The sequence below is a fragment of the Balaenoptera ricei genome, chromosome 16 (assembly GCF_028023285.1).
Source record: "Balaenoptera ricei isolate mBalRic1 chromosome 16, mBalRic1.hap2, whole genome shotgun sequence".
In the NCBI taxonomy this organism is placed as follows: Eukaryota; Metazoa; Chordata; class Mammalia; order Artiodactyla; family Balaenopteridae; genus Balaenoptera; species Balaenoptera ricei.
The window spans coordinates 24,300,037-24,322,128 of record NC_082654.1 but is presented as its reverse complement, the minus strand read 5'-3'; the positions used below and the strand labels follow the sequence as shown (position 1 = coordinate 24,322,128).

The following is a 22,092-nucleotide window of genomic DNA, read 5'->3' as shown; positions in this document are numbered from 1 at the left end:
AGTATAATTGGGTGCTGAATTTCATGATCCAGATCTATGCTGTACAGTATAGTAGCCACTAGCCACATGTGGTTATTTGCATTAAAATTAGATACAATGAGTCCATCGACAGACGAATGGATAAAGAAGATGTGGTACATATATACAATGGAATGTTCCTCAGCCATAAAAAGGAATGAAATTGGGTCATTTGTAGAGACGTGGATGGATCTAGAGACTGTCATACAGAGTGAAGTAAGTCAGAAAGAGAAAAACAAATATCGTATGTTAGCGCATATATGTGGAACCTAGAAAAATGGTACAGATGACCCGGTTTGCAGGGCGGAAATTGAGACAGAGATGTAGAGAACAAACGTATGGACACCAAGGGGGGAAAGCGGCAGGGGTATGAGGGTGGGGGGGTGATGAATTGGGTGATTGGAATTGACATGTATACACTGATGTGTATAAAATTGATGACTAATAAGGACCTGCTGTATAAAAAAAAATAAAATTAAATTAAAAAATTAAAAAAAAAATTAAATACAATGAAACATTCATTTCTTCAGTTCCACTAGCCACGTTTTGGGTGCTCAGAAGTCACATGTGGCAAGTGGCTACCATATTGGATAGCATAGATGTAAAACATTTCCATTATCACAGAAAGTTCTGTGGGACAGCATTGGTCCTACCTGCAAGTGCTAGGAATGGTCAGAGCAAAGAGATCACTGAGGACTGGAGTAATGATGGAAGACTTCCTACAGGAAGTGGTGATGGAGCTGTATAGACTTGCTGCTGAATAAGTATGAGGAAAATGGGCAGCACATCCAAGAAAGCAGATATATGAAGGTTGTTGATGAATAGAGGGATAAGGCCAGATGGATAGCATGGGGTTAGATTAGGAGAGACACTTGAGCGATGACTGTTTGATTTTTCAAACAATTTCTGAAATGGTTTGGATATAATTATCTTTCTATCTCTATAGCTCCATTTAGGCTATGCCTTAGCAAATGATGATGATGTTAATTATTAGTCCATTGTTTTTGTTGTGGTTTTTGTTGTGGTTGCTTCTCTTTTCTGAGTGTTCATGCTGTGGCTGCCAAAAACCTCTATCTGGTCCTAAACCCAGCGTGCTCTACTGTCTCCTAAAATGAGACAGAGACACCTGTGGAACACTCATCCTAGAACTGCAGCTCCCAAATGGGGAAATGGAGGAACTGGGGTCGATGAGGCTATGGTGGGGTAGTGCATAGTCTGAGAGTAGGATACACCCTACCACTGGGCCAGCAGAGACCATGACTTCTTGGATGGCTCCAAGAGGCTCAGAATGACATTAGGCCCTCCCTACTGATTAAATGGGTGTTTCATGGGCTTGTACTAATGCTGAACCAGGGATCAGGAGTCTCAATTATCACCTTTGGTTAACATCATCAGGTGTGTACAGTCTTTAACAAGTCATTTCTCCTCTTTTTCTTCTCCTTTCCAATCTGTCAACTGAGGGGATTGAACCCAAGGAATACAGGCGTCCCTTCCTATTCTGACATGCAGAAGCTTTTTGATTTCTGAACCTTTTCTTGTCTATTCCTTCTTTGGATTGTCTGAGGCTTCTCCCTGGATGGGACTTGGAGGACACATAGGTCCCTATGTGTCCTAAATGGGCAAGTTTTCCCATAAACTTTTAGAAGTTCTAAAACCTTTTATAGTCGAGAAAACCACAGAGGTGACTTATTTCTTAAAGGAAACTATCTGTGTGTTTGCAGAAGCTGTGGCAGCTTACTTCCCAGAGGCAAATCAAACTTTCTGGTACATTCTCTCCAAATGTCACAATTCAACAGAAAACCACCTGTCCTCAAGAAGCTGTAGCAGCAGCTGGGACTGCTTATTTGCTGACATCATAAAAACTCCAGAGCTGGGAGGGAGCTTGGGCAGGATGAGAGATTTTAATATACATTTAGCAGAAGTTAATGAAGAAGTCCATAGCTTGGGGGCAGCCAGTGATGTTTCCATTAATGTTATTAAATATTAATGAGGTGCTTTTTCTCTTTGGGGCAAAGCAGCATGGCTGATGCACCTTTTTAAATTACTACATCACTAACAGGTATCAGAGCTGAACAGAACTGCTAAAGATGGTTACATTTAGCAAGGAGAAATAAGACATTTCTCTCCTTCCCAGAGCTGCTTAGGAGAACACCCTTCCTTCAGAGATTACTAATATTTCTTAGGATTCACAGGACATTCAATAGATTTACCTCATAAAGGAAGCAGGGAATTTTCTAGAAGTAGTGCAGACACACCACAGCCCAAATCTTTCTGCAGATAAATAATGCTTAGAAATCAGATATTCATTGCTGTACTGGAAAATGTTTAACCACTGGCTCTCTGGGAACAAAGAAACGAATAAATAAGCCCTGATTAGTAGTGTTTGCTGATTGCTGTAAATATTCCCACCATATCTGATTCAAGTTACCAACATGACATCATTGAATGCAGAATTAGGAAGCACAACATGTAGCTATGTATTTACTGTATGGATACATAGACATAAATGACTTCAAGAGCATAAATAATAAAATGATGTACAGTGACATTTTATATATAATATTTATTGCATATAATCAGCAAAATAATGAGGAATTTCTGTGTTTTTGGTATTTATTATCCTTTGAATATAATTTATTTAATTGAAATTTTGTATAACTTAATTTTCGATAATAGTTGTGTTTAACAACCAATAACTAACTTGCAAAATTCCTCGAATTTTAAGTTGGCTCTCATGGGCAGTTACCAGCTGGCACAACATTGAGTCCATATGATCTCTCAGGCTGGAAGATCTCCAATCATTGATCGGGGGAGGCATGGCAAAAGATTACCTTGACAGACATGTCCCTTTCTCCTTTTCTTCCAGTTTCATTTAAACTTGCCATATCAAAGCTGGTCTTGACCTTCACCTTTCCGTGTAGCGATTTGCAATGACTCAAGCTCACACTCACTCCACAGGCATCTGTTGAGCACCTGGGATTCTCTCTGTGGTCCACACTGGGAAGTCAACCATGGGCTCACAGTCTCCCTGCAGAAATAGACCAGATGCCATGGGATAATTTGTGCAGTCATTTAAAAATGTAATTAGAGTGTCATTCACCCAGTAAATATTTATTCAACACCTTCAGTATCCTATTCTAGACGCTTATATTGCCAAACAAAACCAACAGAAGGGTTTGCTCTTTTGTAGCCTTGATGTTTCTAAAATGCTAGGACCATGAAGGTTTGGTCCAGGGAAGCAAGAATGGCTTCATCAGACCTAGATATTGAAGAAGGATACATAGGGAACCACCTGAAACAGAAAAGGGTAGAGTGCTTCAAAAGCCCTGGGCAGGACTTCCCTGGTGGTGCAGTGGTTAAGAATCCACCTGCCAATGCAGGGAACACGGGTTTGAGCCCTGGACCGGGAAGATCCCACATCCCGCAGAGCAACTGAGCCCGTGCACCACAACTACTGAGCCTGTGCTCTAGAGCCCACGTGCCACAACTACTGAGCCCGCGTGCCACAACTACTGAAGCCCGCATGCCTAAAGCCCGTGCTCCACCACAAGAGAAGCCACCGCAATGAGAAGCCTGCGCACCGCAGTGAAGAGTAGCCCCCGCTCACCGCAACTAGAGAAAGCCCACACACAGCAGCAAAGACCCAGCGCAGCCAAAATAAATAAATAAATTTATATTAAAAAAAAAAAAAAGAAAACAACACGAAAGCCCAGGGCATCACACAGACAAAGACAAAGAGGGTTAAAGGTTGGCCTGAGTTTGGTTTGGAGGAAGGTGGTGACAAGGTAGGGTGGGGTCAAACCGAGAAGATAATTTATATAATCTCATCAGTCAATTGGTACTTCTTAACTGTACTGCTTCATCCTGTATCATGCTGTGTTCTGCTTGATACTGTATTACTCTGTTCTTTTGTTGGATTTGAGGCATGTTGTCTTCCTCTCTCCAAAAGACTGAAAACCCCTTGAGGATAAGGATTATGGCACTTCCTGCACAGGACAAGGCACATACTGAGTAATAAATAAATGTGGAATTAAACTTTTCTTTCTGTCTCCCTTTCATTGCTATCCTCGTTACCCACATAGACAATTTGCGTCTATTTTCATTGGACTTTAATTAAATCTTGGCTGAAAGAATAGGAGAGCAGAAAAAGAAAGGAGGCGTGGGTCTGGAGAGAGCGATTTTCCTGTTGTTTTATGTTTTATTAACACTCAGTGGATCAGTATTCAAATGTCCAGATTGTTCTGCCCTGTCTGTGGGTTTCAGGACATCTTTGGGTGCTTGACTTGGAGGCATGACTCCTCCTGCCAATTTAAGCCACGTTCAATGACCTGGGGTTGGTTACAAGAGGAATAATGCCTACTTTGTTGCTCTTTTTCTACCCTGGAATTTATGATTCTGGGAGTTTTATAAAAGTCCAAGAAGGAAGGCAACACCATTCACATTTCAGATGGGAGAGCTCTTCTCCTACACTGGTCTATGACTTCCTCATTTTGGAATGTGGAGGAAAGGAGCAGAAAATCATACCAGACTTTGTTTCTTCATTTTACTATGGCTAGGCTTTTACAAAAACATGGAGAAGAGCTACAGTATAGTTTTTGTGGGGTTTTGTGTGTGTGTGTGTGTTTTGTTTTTTCCTAAAGGAAACAGGGGACCTGTGTTATAAACAGTTGGGAAAAGTTTGAATGACTGTGTATATGTGAATGCAAATGTGTGTATTTGTTTGGGAGAGAATTTCAGAAAAAATGAAAATAAGATCAATGAAGTCCATTTTGGAATAAAATGTGGAATCCGAACACAGAAATAAATCTTGACCTTTAAAGTCATCTTCTTGGTTGTCATCTACTTATTTCAGTAAATCCACTGTGATCCAAAATATACTTTTAAGCTTACAGCATCCCTCACACCCACTCCAAGCCAGTGTACCTGCCACATTATGTACATCCATACTTTTTTAAGCCTGGACTCTCCATCTGAGAATCTATTACGTCTTCTATACACTGAACTCCGAATGACTTTGGGATTATTTCCAAATCTGAAAATCCATTTTCAAAGTATGAATATTTGTCCCCACTGGGAATATTTAAAGAATGTGTTGCAGCTTTGGGGATGGTTAAAGGGATGTGTTTGTGTGTGCCTGTGGGTATTTTCACATTTGTGCATCTACACCAGTATGCAATATTTATTTTCTCGACAGTGACTATGGTTATGAGAGACATGGAGAAAGCCATTGTGTCCCAGCTTTCTGGTACAATCCAGCATCCCCGTCAAAGGACTGCAGCCTTGGTCAAAGCTACCTTAACAGCACTGGGTAAGTAAAACACCTGAAGGAACTCCACTCACTGTTTCCCTATTTCCCTAAGTTGGGATCAAAGGAGGATTCCTACTGAAGCAAAGTGGAGTGTAGATAGAGTTTGTTTGTAACAGGTGGCTTCTGAGGAAAGCTGAAGGGTTCTTTAGCTGAAGCTAGCTTTTTTGGAACATCAAAAGAAATTTCTAGAGGGGTGGGATAGGGAGGTTGGGAGGGAGACGCAAGAGGGAGGAGATACGGGAACATACGTATGTGTATAGCTGATTCACTTTGTTATAAAGCAGAAACTAACACACCATTGTAAAGCAATTATACTCCAATAAAGGTGTTAAAAAAAAAAAAAGAGATTTCTGATTACCCAGATTTCAGTACCTTTTGCTATTTGCCTCTGAAATACCATAGCTATTATTTGATCAGACCTTCTCTTTTGGAAAACGATGCCACCTTTTTTTCCAGACCCCGATGGAAATAAATTAACACTAGTGATGTGCAGATACTACAGTGCTTTCTAGCGATAGATGAACCGAAGCTCTTGTAGACTGATGATGAAAACTTAGAATGAAAAGTCAAAAGTCCCATCCTAGAAACTCCTGGAATAAGAAGGTCAAGGCACACTTTCTGTACTTGTCAAGTTATGTATGTTTCTCTCTTTGTTCACTTATTACTTACTCACTCAGATGCTTGAAAAAATTTTCCTTGGGGATCTGTTGTCTTCCCCTTTCCTTTGCCACTCCTATGACCTAGAACAGATTTGGGAAGTGGATTGGTGGTCTGAGACAGTGCTTTTTAAAATTTAATGTGCTGTGAATCACCTGGGGATCTTGTTAAAATACAGCTTCTGATTTAGGAGATCTAGAGTGGCATTGAGATTCTTCATTTCAACAAGCTCCCACGCGATGTCAGCATTGCTGGTCCTAGCACTAATCTTTGAGTAGCAAGGGACTAAAGTGCTCTGGAATTCAGTCTCAGCTCTTCCAATGGATCTTCTAACATCTCAGACAAGTTACTCACCAGCTCAGTACTTTTACCTTACTTGGTTGTAAAATAGTGGTAGGGGTACTATCTACCCAACTGATGTCTACAGAGGAAGAAAAAACATGATGGAAGAGATATATTGAGTGGTCTGAGATACTCTGAGAAACATACATTTTTTAGTCAAAAATTTGGTTCTTAGGGAGCTATTCCTGGGATCTGAGCTGAGGTTTAAGCACTGTTGATGTCATTTTATTTTAGGTGAATGGTCTTAGGGATTTAAGCCACTCAAACTACAGATCCAGCAGCATGAAACTTCAAGACATGTGGTGTCAGAGACTAAAGTGCTAGGAAGTTTGAGGAAGAGGAATATAATGGGCACAGAAGATCAGCTATGCCACCAAATTCCCAGCCAGAACATACCTGGACATAGCTGGAAGATAATTGCATTAGGGCTTCTCATATGATCCTGTGACATGTGTAGGTAGACCCAAGTTTAAGCAAGTTAGGTGTACCAAAACCCCAAGTAGCCATCAAATAAACCAAGAAGATGAAAGGGAAAAACTATTCATTTTTTTCAAAAGATTCACTACAAGTGAATCTCCAGGTTGCTTAAATGTTGGCTTATAGTACAAACCGTCAACCAGCTGGCCAGTTGAGGCTGAAGAGTTGGGTGATATCAAGTGTGCATTAGGACATGATACCCACCAAAATATCTATCATAGGTAAAACTCAATATCTTCTAAATGACTAAAGCTCAGCAAGAAAATATAGGTTAGAAAAGTTTGATTATATAGACCAGTGCTGACCAAAAGAACTATAATACGAGCCACATATGTAATTTAACATTTTAAAATAGCCACACTGAAAAAGTTTTTTTAAAAAGGTGAAATTAATTTTGATAATATATTTTATTTAACTCAGTATGTCCAAAATATTATCATTTCAACACACACCACTAACCCAAGTTCTCAGAAACCACAGGTGGAAAGTGGCTAGCTTATTGGACAGAGCAGCTCTAGAACCATTATGAATTCAGTTGACAATTAAAAATAATATATTGAAATTGAGTCATTTGTTGAGACGTGGATGGATCTAGAGACTGTCATACAGAGTGAAGTAAGTCAGAAAGAGAAAAACAAATATCGTATATTAACACATGTATGTGGAACCTAGAAAAATGGTACAGATGAACCGGTTTGCAGGGCAGAAGTTGAGACACAGATGTAGAGAACAAACGTATGGACACCAAGGGGGGAAAACTGCGGTGGGGTGGGGATGGTGGTGTGCTGAATTGGGCGATTGGGATTGACATGTATACACTGATGTGTATAAAATCGATGACTGATTAAAAATAATCATGATAATATATTGATACATCTATAAGAGGATATATTGTAATTGCATATGAGGCAATAACTACATATAGCATTTGCTTGACATCTTCCTGAGATCTCTGGATGGAGATGTGGGGCTGGTAATTCAGCAGTATGTGAGGGGCAGCAAGAGAGGAAATATGAGGGATAGTGGAGGACTAGTATCACTCCTAAGGAATTTGCTTTCACCTGCTTTCAAGGCCACCAGAAAAAGGCAACATGGATGGACTGGTTGATTACTCCTGACACACAGATTGAAAGAAGATGTGACGATGGTGATGATGGTGGTGGTGGTGGTGGTGTCTGTGGTGCATTTATTTTATGTGGTTTTACCAGAGTATTGATTTTGTGCAGCCTTACAGACAGTGATGTACCTGGAAATAAAGTCTGTCATGCAGGTCAGGGCTGTGGGCAAGCTCTCGGCTTCACGTGCTGGGGTCAGTGCTCAAGCGAGATGACATGTCATCACTGTGCGCAAAGATGCCCTTAACCTAGAAGGTCACAGCGTTTACGGGGAGGTTTTCCCATGCAAGCTTCTTCTCTGAGGCAGTTTTACCACAGCAGGATCAAATAGGAGTTTCAAACTTGTGCTTCTAGTCTGGCATTGGTGATGAGTGAGAAATGAAATATTAACAAGGAGAGAAGATGTGCTGTAAAAGAGCCCAGTGGCTCCAGAGTAAGGGCTGTTAGGTATTAGGGGATGGCATGATGTCCTGGGGGTAGAGGGAAGACCGGAAGAGGCTTCCTGACTAGTTACAGTTAGAAGAAGGCTGATCTTCTAGCTGCTTTCTGGCCTCAGGGAGGTAGGCACAAGTCTCTCCATCACAGAGAGAAGCACCTGCTTTCCTTGCTTCCCTAGTCCAGTGGGTCTGTCCCCTCCTGTATCATGTGTGAGCCAGACATTGATTTTTCTTGCCTGGTTTAGACACTGATCCGATCTGCGTTTCACCAGGTAGGATCGATAATAACGTTTAAGGAGCTGCTCTTCCTGAGATGGAGGGATAGCGGTTTCTCACCGTTTGCTTAGCATCCTAAATGGCTGCTGTCTTTGGGACTCAGTCTTTAGATGCAGCTGTGCAGAATCTCTGTCTCACTCTTGTTCTCCTGCACGCTCTGCCATACGTGCTCCTGCGAGGGTGCACACACTGGCACAAACCCCACCACTGACGATGGTCAATACCTCTCAGGTACCGGCGGATCGTGTCCAACAACTGCACAGACGGACTGAGGGAGAAGTACACTGCCAAGGCCCAGATATGCCCGGGAAAAGCCCCTCACGGCCTCCACGTGGTGACGACCGATGGGCGCCTGGTGGCAGAGCAGGGGCACAATGCGACCTTCATCATCCTCATGGAGGAGGTAGGGGAGACCCTCTTGCGTCTCTGAGGTCAGAACTCACAAGCAGGTCATTGCCCACTTCCAGATGGGAAGAGAAGAAATGTCACGTTTTCCCACCAGTCCTTGTAACAAAGTCAGTGGTGAGAAGTGAAGACTCCTGGGAGAAGATGGAAGGGGTGAAAGAGGTCTTGGGATATTTAGGGACCCTGTTCCCTTCATCTCACTATACAGAAGTGGGGCCCCCTTGTCTCTGGGCAGGTGCAGATTTGAATATATTCTTTGAGGTATCCCTTTAGGGTCTGCATCTTTGGAGGAATGTTTATTATCATTAGACTGTATACTGTAAACTTTGCCGGAAGAGGGGAATTCACATTTTTTTCCTTTTTTTTTTTTTTTTAAACCTTTAATCCCACTGATTAGAAAAGCCCACAAGGCTTTCAAAGGGTCTTGAAAGTACGAGTGTGAGGGTGGGGGAAAGTGATCCTAACCCTTTAAACTTATTTTTATAAAGAATGTCATTTGAGTTGATTTTCCATCAGCTACCTGCTCCATTGGTTCACTTTTTAGGTCTTCTGCAATCTGGGCAGTAAAATCAGACTGCGTTCGTTCATTCCAGGGTAGAAATAACTCTGCTGTATGCTTCTTGCTTCCTATATGAGTTGTTTCATCTGTTTCCAAACCAGGGAATTTTTCAGGCACTCCTTTCTGAGGTGCCGGGGCAAGAAAACTTGCCTGATTTACAAAGCCATCTAAATTTAAATGCAAATTACTGTGTGCTCTTGAGAGCTTGGAAGGAGTCCAAAGCAGGCCAGGAGTTTTTCCCCTAACTCTGAATACTTTAGAGACCTTTAAAGTCTGGCTCACACTGGACAGGACGGTGAGGGTTCCTTATCCTGGACTGACAGATTCTGTAGGCTTCATACACACTGGGTGCTTGAATTAAAGAAATTTAATATTCAGAGGAGGTGATTATCACATTCCCACTAGGGAGTTTCCAGGACCAGCTCTATAAAAACTTCTCTTGAATAGATGTGAAGAGCCATGATCTTATCCATTTGAATTGCCTTCAGTTCATTTCCACTTTAATTTATATTCATAAACTCAAGGGTAGTTGACATTGTGTGGGGGGCAAGGTAGCACCTATCAATATTTTACTCACATCTGGGTTGCCACAGGGGAAGAGACAGAAAGTCAAACTGTGATGAATGCACATTCACTGGGCAGATAATTCCAAAATGATGTATTTCTCTTTTTATTCCATCAACCATCTTTGTTAATAAGTAGAGAGACCCGACTCTTCTTTTTCATCCAGGATCCTTATCTGATGGTCAGGTTCAATTGAATTTATCCAGAGTGTTGGCCCAATATAGTGGAGAGAAGGACAAGAAAGGATGGGGTTCAATATCAGCCCTTAATAAGCTAAGGATCAACTTGGGATGGTAAGATGCACTCAACTGAACCACTGCCATCACCTCCTCAGGCAGCACCCGGGGGCTCTTAGTGTCCCAAGAGGCAGAAATATCTGTGAGCTGAGATGGTCAAAAAAGACTTTACGGGCTTCCCTGGTGGCGCAGTGGTTGAGAATCTGCCTGCCAATGCAGGGGACACGGGTTCGAGCCCTGGTCTGGGAAGATCCCACATGCCGCGGAGCACCTAGACCCGTAAGCCACAATTACTGAGCCTGCGCGTCTGGAGCCTGTGCTCCACAACAAGAGAGGCCGCAATAGTGAGAGGCCTGCACACCGTGATGAAGAGTGGCCCCCACTTGCCGCAACTAGAGAAAGCCCTCGCACAGAAACGAAGACCCAACACAGCCATAAATAAATAAATAAATAAATAATTTTTTTAAAAAAAGGCTTTAGGGAAGAGGGAGCTTAGGCAGGTTTAGGGAAACCCAAGGTCAACAGAGCACAGGTCTAGTTTCAGCTGGTATGCAGTATTCATCTGTAGAATGGAAATAATCATCCTATCTCATAGAGTTACTTTAAAGATGGTATTATATAATATGTGATTAGCATAATGCTTGGAACCTAATAATAAATTCTAAAAAATGGGACATTAGACAATTATAATTATAGCATGGTGGTTGAAAGTATTGACACCAGACTGCCTGGGTTCAAAACTTGGCTCTTCCAGTATTGGCTGCAAAGACTTTGATCTAATTACTTAATTTATTTTTGTCCCCATTTTAGAAATGGGTCCAGTAATACTCTCTACATTATAGAGTTGTGAGGGGATTAATTGCTTAGAACTGAAAAGAAACTTCATCTGTATTAGCTGTTACTAGTACTACTACTACGATGATGAGGAGGAGGACGACACAGGAGAGAAATTATTAAACAATGTGTATGAGGGAGCCAGGGAAGCCCTTGGCTTCCCCAGTTCATAGCTTCACAGAGGCTCTACCTTATCCACAATTGCCGGTGTCAACCAAATCAGGCTGCCGCAAGCTTGGGCATACAGGGGCAATAGGTCCATAGTACCTGTTCATAGTGCCCAGTAGAGAGAGTCTGATGATTGTGTCGAGGATGTTTCAGCCCTCTGGGAGAGATTAGGGCCTCAAAGGGTGATGCTGAAGGCACAGGACCAAGTATCAAATAGGAGTCAGGCTGGACCATGTGAATGGGCCCAGGCCAACTGCTATTCTACCTTTCAGGGTGATCTCCAAAGGACAAACATCCAGCTTGACTTTGGGGATGGGATTGCAGTGTCCTATGCTAACTTCAGTCCCATTGAGGACGGCATCAAGCACGTGTACAAGAGTGCGGGGATCTTCCAGGTGACGGCCTATGCGGAGAACAACCTGGGCTCAGACACAGCTGTCCTCTTCCTGCACGTGGTTTGTAAGTAGCATGAGCCATCGCCTCTCTTACTTTCTTCCCAGTTGACAACTCCCTTTGTTCAGACTTCCCGGGATTCCAAGCCAAGCAAATGATGACCCCAATCAAAAGATTGAGATGTGACCTCATCTGTGTTTGAGTTTCATAATACTAAAGTAGGCTGATTATTTTGAAAGTTTGGATAACATTACCACTTGGCCCCTCTTTTCAGCTCCCCTCTGTTCTGACGTAAGTAAGTGTGCGCATGCAAACACATTCAAGTAAAAATCCCTTGCCTTTGCTTTGGATACTCCTGAAATAGAGAAAGAGGGAACTCATCTGATTCGCAGCCACAGGTTCATTTTCAAGTTACTCTGAGTGAAGGGAGCACAAATCAGAGTAAATTGTTCTCGGGCTTCCCTGGTGACGCAGTGGTTAAGAATCCGCCTGCCAATGCAGGGGGCACGGGTTTGAGCCCTGGGTCTGGAGGATCCCACATGCCGCAGAGCAACTGAAGCCTGTGTGCCACAACTACTGAGCCTGTGCTCTAGAGCCTGTGAGCCACAACTACTGAAGCCTAGAGCCCGTGCTTTGCAACAAGAGAAGCCACCGCACTGAGAAGCCCGCGGACCACAACAAAGAGAAAGCCCGCGCGCAGCAACGAAGACCCAATGCAGCCAAAAATAAATAAATAAATTTATAAAAAAAAAAAAAAGTAAATTGTTCTCTCCGTTGGAAGAGCCGAAGAAGGCTTAAAGAAACCCATGCCCAGATTGTTTTAAATGTAGAACTGAACACACAAAATAACTTAATTCTTACATCTGAGGTTACTTCAGGTTTATCCCAGGTGTGAATAATTCTAAGAACTCACCAACATATTTTTCTTGTTCTAGAATGTATTTCATGGCTATTGGCTGTTGCTTGGCACAAACCAAAACGACAGTTGAAGTTCCAGAATTGTGTGTTAGTCCTGGAAGTATTTTGTGCCTTTGCTATCCTGGGACTTGACTCATATAAACTGAAACTTAATATGATTTTAGAATGTTGGGTCAAGGAAGTGTTGTTAGGGGCTGTTATTGGTTTCCTATACGTTATAGTGATACTCATGGGTCTAAGGACTTCTATGGTTCTTACTTATATACTCCACGATAGTTTGGGTGGTAATATGCTACATATGATGAAAATTAAATGCTTTAAAAGAATCTAGGTGAAAACAAGGGGAACCTTTTCAATTAACAACTCAGTAAAGATATAAACACTACTGTATAAACAACCTACACTTAAAAGGTCCCTGGCAAACAGTGACCTAGCTGGTCTCCTAGCATTCTGGTCACAATAGTAGCATAAGGACCAGCAGTGATGGGGGAAGTGCATGGAGAAAGACCCAGATTTTATGTGTTATATCCTTAAAGATGCCACATTACATGACCATGAGATAAATGATTTCTCCTCTGGGTCTTCTGAACTTCAGTTTCAAAATGCCTTAATTCTAACTGACACCTTGCTTCCCAGGGATCTTGTAACAATAAATAGGAAACACAAATAACACACCCAATCATTCACTAATTCATTCAATGACTATTTGTTGAGTTCTTAATATATGCAAGGCCTTCTGCTAGGCACTGGGAGGCAACAATACAGAGATGGCCCTGCCCTTGCAGAGTTTACATTCTGGCGAGGGAGGGAAGGTACTGTGAGAAACGGGCCACCAATAGCCCCAGGGGTGATAACCACACCACACCAATAATAATAGTTCTGTGTCAGAAGCAACAGGTCAGAAACCCAGGTGGGTGGTGTGCAAGGTTTTTATGAGCCAAGTTTAGAGCAAGGGAGACCTGTGTTTGAATTCTGATCATATCCGTTTGTGAAATGTCTACTGTCAGTCAACTTTCTTAGTCTTTACAAACCCCTGATTCCTCGCCTTTAATACTTAGATTATAGCAAGGCTATGAGAATCAAATTGGATTATGTGTATGTGTCAGGGGTCCTCAAGACATCCCCTCCCAGGTTTAGTGATTTGCTGGAAGGACTCATGAAGACTCAGCATATAGTCATACTTCAGACTATAATTTATTACACTGAAAGGAGACACGTCGAGATCAGCAGAGGGAAAAAGGCCAGTGGGACAGAGTCTGGAGGAAACTAGGTGCAAACTTCCAAGAGTCCTCTCCCCATGGAGTCACATAAAACATGCATAATTCCTCCAGCAATGAGTTGTAGCAACACATATGAAGGGCTATTTACCAGAGAAGTTCATTGGAGACTCAGTGCCCGTGGCTTTTATTGGGGACTGGTCAAGTAGCCATCCTCTGCCTAGGGTATACCAAAATTCCAGACGAGGAAAGCATTTTTTCAGAATAAACCCTATAATTGGTAAAAAAAAAAAAAAAAAAAAAAAAACAGTCTAGGCAGAGTGAACCACTCTTATCAGCTCACTGTTGACTGGAAACACTCCCAGAGCCAAGTTCCCAGATGCCAGCAAAGGGCCAATCTTGCCCACAGGTCTTTCTAAAGATGATGATCTCAGGTCAACATCAATGTTTTTCTGCACAGTGTGCAAAATGCCACTTAGCACCCAGCCTGGCACATGATGAATGTTACCTGCTCTAGTAACTACTAAGTACTTCCTATTCACTTTCTACCTGACACTTCTGCTGCATTTAAAAATGAAGACAAAGAAAAAACATTTTCTTTCCTCTCTTCCAACAACCTGCCCCACCCATGTTCCTAATTCTGCCAAGAGTGGGCCTTGCCTGCCAGGCACAGTGACCAATGTATTTCAGTGACAAAAAAACACAACAGCAGGGAGCAGGTTTATACTGTGGGTTATGTGTGTGAAGGAGGAAATGTCCCTTGAAACTTTTATCGTGCTCATAATTCCCTCCAAATCAATCATGGCTGCATTTACCATCCAGTTATTATAGTGGAAACTGCTCTTGGCCTCATCTTGGGCCATTAGTTAACAAAGGTAGTTGTTAGCCCCCCATAATAACCAATCTCGCACAGATTATTAGATTTTTATCAAAAAGAGCACTCTTTGACAGTGAGAATTTTAGGAGTTTGCTATGTTCCCTCCTGAATCCCTCAGCTCTCTTCTCCCCGATCCATGGTTTATTTGTAGATTGAAGTCTGGAGCTTCTGGCTCAGGTTCTTTGCCCTGAAAAGCTGTTTGATGTTGTTCCTTGAGATTATATTTACCCAAATGTACTTGTCCTGAAGCTGGCATATATGTGGCCGTGCTTGATGGTGTTCTAATTCATGGAAGCCCCACCCCTTTTGTGTTTGGCATGAATTTAGGGAGAAGGAGGTCTCATTTTATATTTTGGGGTATCAGAGTACCCAACAATGTAAGCCCTGGTTGACCTGAAGCCTCTGAGTGACCGAAAGCTGAGAAGTCTGTCCAGGGCCACGAGTCATAGCGACATCACTGAACTGTGGAAAAGCCCAGGGTTCCCATGAGCTGGCCAGGGGAATGGGCTCCATGCATTTTGAGGGAGAGAGATAAGACAGCAGCGTTATCTAAAAAATAGTACAAATGAGCTTATTTACAGAGCAGAAACAGACTCACAGACATAGACTTACGGTTATCAAAGGGGAAGAGGGTGAGGGATAAATTAGGAACATGGGATTAACAGATACACACCACTGTATGTAAAACAAATAAGCAGCAAGGATTTATTGTATAGCACAGGGAACTATGTTCAATATCTTGTAATAACCTATAGTAGAAAAGAATTGAAACAAAGAATATTTATATATATGTATATGTGTATAACCGAATCACTTGGCTGTACACCTGGAACTAGCACAATATTGTAAATCAACTATACCTCAATTAAAAAAAAAAAAGAGGCATTGACTTTGAGCATAAAAGGGTCCCCTTTCCCAGCAGGAGAAGAATGAGGGATGTGAATCTGGGCATGAAGAACAACTCTGAGGTGTTAAAATAAGACCCAGATTCCTTATCTCCCTCTTAGGACATGACCTGGCCAGGGCCCCCTTCCCATTACCTCATTCTCTTCCGCAATGATCAGTAACACACAAACAACAAAGAGAGATAAACCAGAAAAACTCCTAAAAATGAGTAAATAAAGCAATGAAAAGTAGGCAGTATTTTCTCACACGTGTGTGTGTGTGTGTTTATTCTCAACAACAGTCAAACCATACCAAAATAATTAAACAGATTTACTCATTGAAAATAATTAAACCTTCAGCCAAATGTGTATCTGAAGTGACAGGTTTGAAATTATTTGTTGAAAGAAATCTTGAGGGGCCGTATGTCTGGGGTCAGGTGAGAGAGCAGTAGACAAAGAATATTTTCACGCTGTAGATACACAGATTCACTTGTTGATTGTTCAGGAAAATACCATCTGGGAGGTGGCAAGCCAGTCTGGCTAATCTCCTCACCCAAACATCAGTCCCTGTCCAAACACCTTTTATCCCAATATAAACTTACTTACGACATAGGAGGTACCCGGTGAGACTCAGAACGCCCACTCTTCCAAGAGGGACTTCTACACAGTGATACACAGGAACAGCGATGATGTGGTGGTAGTGGTAGTGGTGGTGGTGGAAACAGTGTCAGCACATAATTAATTATATGACACCTTTAACATCCACACATCACTTTCATATGTTCTTATTACTGTAAGGAAGGCAGGGGACAGCATAACAGTCTGTGTAGCGTCAAGGTTCTGTAAGATAGAGGAAAAGGTCATACAGCTAAAATTAAACAGGAGCAGAAGTGAAAAGTATCCATCTGTTTTCTTCCCTTTAAACTGAGCTGTCTCCAAAATAACCCAAGACATCAATAGTGAAGGCTGGGTGACCTGGAAAATGTCCCACCCATGAGAAGAACTCAAGGCCCCCAGGCTAAAGAGGTGTCCATGCTACAGCTGTGACCTTTAGTCACTTTAGCTCATCAACACTATCATGGTGGAAACCAGGAAAATGTGCTCTTAGTGTGGACAGATAATTAGAAGATTTTAATTGGATTTGGCTAAGTGGGAAGGATATAAGGAAGGGAAGAAAGGGAGGAAAGGAAGTAGGTAGGAAAAAAAGAAAACAGAAAGGAAAAAGAAAGGGGTAAGGTTGGGGGAGAAAATCCCACAGAATTAAAAAATAACCGATCTAACCCACAAAGGCAACGCTGATACACTAACATCTTCCAGCAGCGTTTTCCTCTTCTCACGTTATTCTGGAAATGAATTAAATTAAAATCCTCACTTAGTATGCATAGGGTGGGTTCCAATCTATTCTCTTACTTGCTAGTTTAGAACCTGAGACTGCTTACATCAGTTTTCTGAGGAAGAAAAAAAAAATAGAAGCTTGGTCACCTTTTGGCAAGCAGCTTTTTAAATTATTATTTGGGAACCTGGCACTTATTTCTCCTTCAATTTAGGGAGATGGGCTTTTTCCTTTTTATAAAACAGCCTTGCGAGCTGCTGATTGACACCCACTGAGTGTTGCAGATGACAGGCACAATGGCCGATTGTTGAACAAGGTGGGACCAATTAACAATTGAGGATCATGGCGGAGCCCGCCGTACAATGCACTGACCTGCAATCACGATACAGGCTAATCGGCAGAAATGCAAGAGACCACTCTTTATCTTCCTATTTATTGACTAAGTGTCCAGTAAACTAGCTTTGTCCTTGGGCTGGAGGTTCATAAGCATTCGAGGTTGGGCTCATCGGATGGAAATTAAATTCAGATGTCACTGAAAAAATCTGAAGCCCGATTTGAGTTCCCTATTATACGCGGTACTTCATTTCAAGTACACACACACACACACACACACACACACACACACAAACACACATACTTCTCAACATCTGTGAGTTTGCAATCCTTGTTTTCTTATAGGTGATGGTAATAGAGGTTAAGATTAAGAATCTGGGAGTGTGATTGTTTGTTCATTCCAGGAATAGAAACATTGACATTGTTCTTCTTATTCCCTTAGGTCCCGTGGAGCACGTTCATCTCCGAGTTCCATTTGTTGCCATAAGAAATAAGGAGGTCAACATCAGTGCAGTTGTGTGGCCCAGCCAGCTGGGGACCCTTACCTATTTCTGGTGGTTCGGCAATAGTACAAAGGTTTGGCCCTTTCTGATTGGTGTCTGCTTAGGTCTATACTGAATGTTCCCACGTTCCAACTTCTGTGTTGATGTTGCGGGGGTGGGGGGGGGGGCGGGGGGCGGGGCACAGGGGGGATGTGGGCAATAGGGGATACTTAATGAAGCTATGAATCCACGTAATTGAATATGACATACCCTCCTACAGCAAGTTCATTGTTATAACAGGGAAAGTTCAAATAATCCTGAGGAAGAAAGGGTACTCGGAGAATCTGCACAAACCTGGTTGTTCTTGCTCCTCTAACCAATATTTCTAATATTGATGTTGCTCCCTTTTGTTCTAATCCCAGCCTTTCTACTCACCCGCTCTGTGATATCAAGAAAGTCATTTAGCATCTCTGAAATTAAGTGACACCATCTGTGAAATGTGAATTAGATATCTAAATGCAGGGCAGTGAAAGTCAAATGGGGTAATAATGCACATAAAGCATCTTTAGCAAGACCTACTAGGTGTTCTATTAGGGCCGGATACTGATGTTCTTCTTCTTAGGCATGGTACTGATGTTGCCAAGTCTCAAAGAAAGGGACTTAAGGGCCAAACTCTGGATGTTGCCAAGTCTCAAAGAAAGGGACTTAAGGGCCAAACTCTGGACTTTGCAGATACTCCCTACTCCTGGCAACTGGTGATGTTGAAGCTTTTTCAAGAGTAACCACACTTGTACAACAGAAGCTGGGAGCAGTTTGGCTGAGGGTTCCTCAGCTTAAGGACTTCATGTTTTTCACTCTTCCTGTTTTTGTCTTTGCATTTTCTTTAGTCATTCTTGATGTGATTGGTATTGCTCATCTTAGACCTTTACTTTAAAAAAAAAAAATTTATGAAAGATATATCAGACTCAGAAATGCTGGATATCTAAAGAAAGGGGAAATAAATATTCAGTTGCCAGTGTAGTAATTCCTTTTAAAAAGGAATGGAACAATGCCAGTTTTGTTTGTTTGTTACGAGATGACCAAAGAGAACTTCAGCTCTTGCATGATAAGAGTGGGAGATGATTCATCCCTGCTCTTATTTTAAATTAAAAAAAAAATTTTATTGAAGTATAGTTGATTTACAATGTTGTAAATCCTGCTCTTTTCTAGGGTGGTAGCATGATGCAGTTGAGAGAATACGGACCTTGGGGTCAGAGAGACAAGGGTTAGGTTTCTAGCACTGCTACATGTTTGTTATGTGAGCTTAATCAAGTGATTTGACCTAAATTTAATTCACTCAACAGCAAACTGGAGAGAATAATGCCTGCATCATCTCGATTTTTGTGAAAACTAAGTAAGATACTATGTATCTCCCTGGCACAGACTAGTTTACTCACTAAATGGATGCTTTCTATTTTGGTATAAAAACTGACAGGATGGTTTGATAAAAGACTGAATTAGATTTATGGACCCAAGGGACAATTTCTTGTTTGCATCATTTGTGCTGTATACTTTCAAGTTCTTAGCATAGACTATGATGCTTTTGCATTTCTGGTGTTATTATTCACCAAGACAATAGGTAAGGAGGTTCGTTAATGAGATTCCCCATTTAGTATATTAGAGAAGTGAAGCTGCCTGCGTGAGATGAGCATCCTACGGTCAAACAGCTGGTTAGTTGTCGAGCCAGACCTAAACCCAGGTCTCCTAACTCCCATCTACCATGTACCCCCCAGCCCCAGGATGCTTTCTCTGCATCACTCTGTTTGGAGGTCACAGACCCTAAAATTCTGCTTCAAACACCAGCAGACATACGTGGTGAAAGAAAAAGAGAAAATCTTCTGGGAGGAGAGCATCAGAAAGAGAAAGATTTTAAATTCATTTCACCTCTGAGGATGTGAGGTTTGGGCTGTCCAGCCAGGGAGTTCTTTTCTGTTAGTGTTTGTTCACCTGTTGATCTTTACTGGGAGACAGCTGTGTGTAGGGAGGGCAGTTCTTGGCCGTCATGAACCCAATGATTTACTCAACAGCCCACAAGGAACCGAAGACAGTGTTTCTCTATAGCACCATTTTTTTCTTTGGGTGTTTATTCTAAGGCCTGAAATACCAGACAGTGTCTAATGAACATTTGATCAACAGAGAAGTGGACAAAGTGATTGGAGAGTCTAGTTTCTATTTCTCTAAAAATTATCTGTTAGTTTGAACAAATCACCTGATCTGAAGCTCAGTGTTGTTTTCTCTAAATCAAGGATACTAATATCTAATCCATGAACATCATTGAGTTATTATTTGAAATATCTTTCTATCTATCTATCTATCTATCTATCTATCTAATCTATATTATTAGAGGGAAATTTTAAAATTGCAGAATGGCATTATGGTTTTATTTTTTTAATTGAGGATGACCTGAAGTACTTCTTAGGTTAGGAATTTCCATCTATAAACTTGAGCATAAAGTGCTGTACAAATACCCAAGATCTCAAAGGTCTTACTAGTTGGTTTTTTCTTCCCAAAGAACCAAGAGAATGATAGTACATTAGAGGCATTGGAACAGAGTGGTTTTGAAATGAGACAAACCTGGGTTGGGGTCCAGGCTCAGATTCTCCTTGCTGTATGCCTTTTGTCAAATCAGGTAATTTCTCTGTGCCTTAGTTTTGTTCACTGTGATGTCAGAATAAGACTGGTAGCTACTACACTCTAACACTGCGTTGAGGATTAAGCAAAGAATGACGTTTGAGTGCTGAGAACACATCCAGTCACTGTTGTGCTCATCCTTGGCATCAATGGCATCTACATCTCAGTGGCAAAGCTGACATGGTTCTAGAGATTTCCCTCCCACCTTCAAGCATCGTTATTCCATCCATTTAAAAGAGGTACATTTGCAGTGCTTTTGCTAGCACTATGACAGAAACACATCAGTGTGGCCACGGTGCCCAGAAATTGATCTAGTGAGCATTGTATTTTCCTGGCAAATGAATGAGTGTCTTTGGGTGTCTTGGTGAGTGCTCTGAGTGTCGAGCTATGTGGTTACCTTTGATGAACAAACCGATCTGTAAAAGGAGCTAATACTAATTTTGAGCATTTCTTTCTAGCATTGGCCTTGCACTAGGCTCTTCATATATGTTATTTAATCATCAGAACATCACTGATGAAGGAGAAATTATCCCCTGTGTATGTGTTTGTGTGTGTCTGTTTCTATGTGTTGTGACCAGGTGAATTGGATTGGACAGGTTTGCCCAGGTGGTTGAATTAAATCAACCTCCCAATAAGAATCAGTTGATTCCCCACAAACCTTTATAGCCAACCCTCTGCTTGGTACCCTTAGGAATAGAAGAGCACTTACAATCTTGTCTCTATCTTCAAGGAGATTACAATTCTGATGAGAAGGCAAGATGAGCACACACACACAATGATCGGTGAGCAAGTGTGATGATGTACGAATAAAGAGAAGAGAGCAAGCATTCCTGAAATCCAACTATAGGCCCATATACCTACAAGTCTATCAGTGGGAGATGCGAAATTGTATCAGTAGCTCCGTGGATCTTTCTCGAGAACCTATATTTTGTGCTAGATCTTATGAGGAACACAAAGCAGTATAAATTCCATTTGTTGCCCTTAAGAAACAATCTATTCAAGAAGATGAGGTTAACATCCCAAAATAGATACTGTAAGGAATGGTAATAGGAATGTAACATTACTGGCCCAGCCAGGCAGCCTAGGGGTTGATGGATGCAGGGCTTCTTGGTCTTGGAGCAAGTTGTGTATGAAGCTGGTCCTAAGCTGGCATTGAAGGAGTGGTAGAATTGAGGCCAGAGAGGAGGAGAAGGGATTTGTTCCCACTGGTAAGGCTTTGGGCCTGTTTGTGTTCTGTGTAGACAGACACTACCAAAGAGGGATTCATTTGGGGAGAAATTGCATAAAAAACTAAAACTGGGGAGGATAGATGACAAATGGCTTTGAATGACATAACCGGATGTGTTTTAGTTTGTCATAGAAACTTAGATTTAGGATAGGATAGTGGAGGATAGAACCAGATTCATGGACAGTGATATTTTCAACAATGAGATACTTTTGAAGAGTTTTTAGAGGGGTGTGTGTGTGTGTGTGTGTGTGTGTGTGTGTGTGTTTGAGGGAATTTTTTTTCCCCAAAACTATAAATTTTCAAAATACTCCCATAGTCATAACACATATTTAGGTACTATTTGCTTTATTTATTTTTGGTC

General features: G+C 41.7%; 1 protein-coding gene across 1 annotated transcript in view; it reads left to right on the top strand.

Moving 5' to 3' along the window:
- SORCS3 (sortilin related VPS10 domain containing receptor 3) overlaps positions 1-22,092 on the top strand; it is a 593,582-nt gene that overhangs the window by 551,824 nt on the left and 19,666 nt on the right. The window contains exons 17-20 of the mRNA XM_059899211.1: positions 5,213-5,326; positions 8,862-9,033; positions 11,669-11,855; positions 17,794-17,927. Coding sequence (XP_059755194.1) covers positions 5,213-5,326; positions 8,862-9,033; positions 11,669-11,855; positions 17,794-17,927 — 607 coding nt within the window. The remainder of the gene's footprint in view (positions 1-5,212; positions 5,327-8,861; positions 9,034-11,668; positions 11,856-17,793; positions 17,928-22,092) is intronic.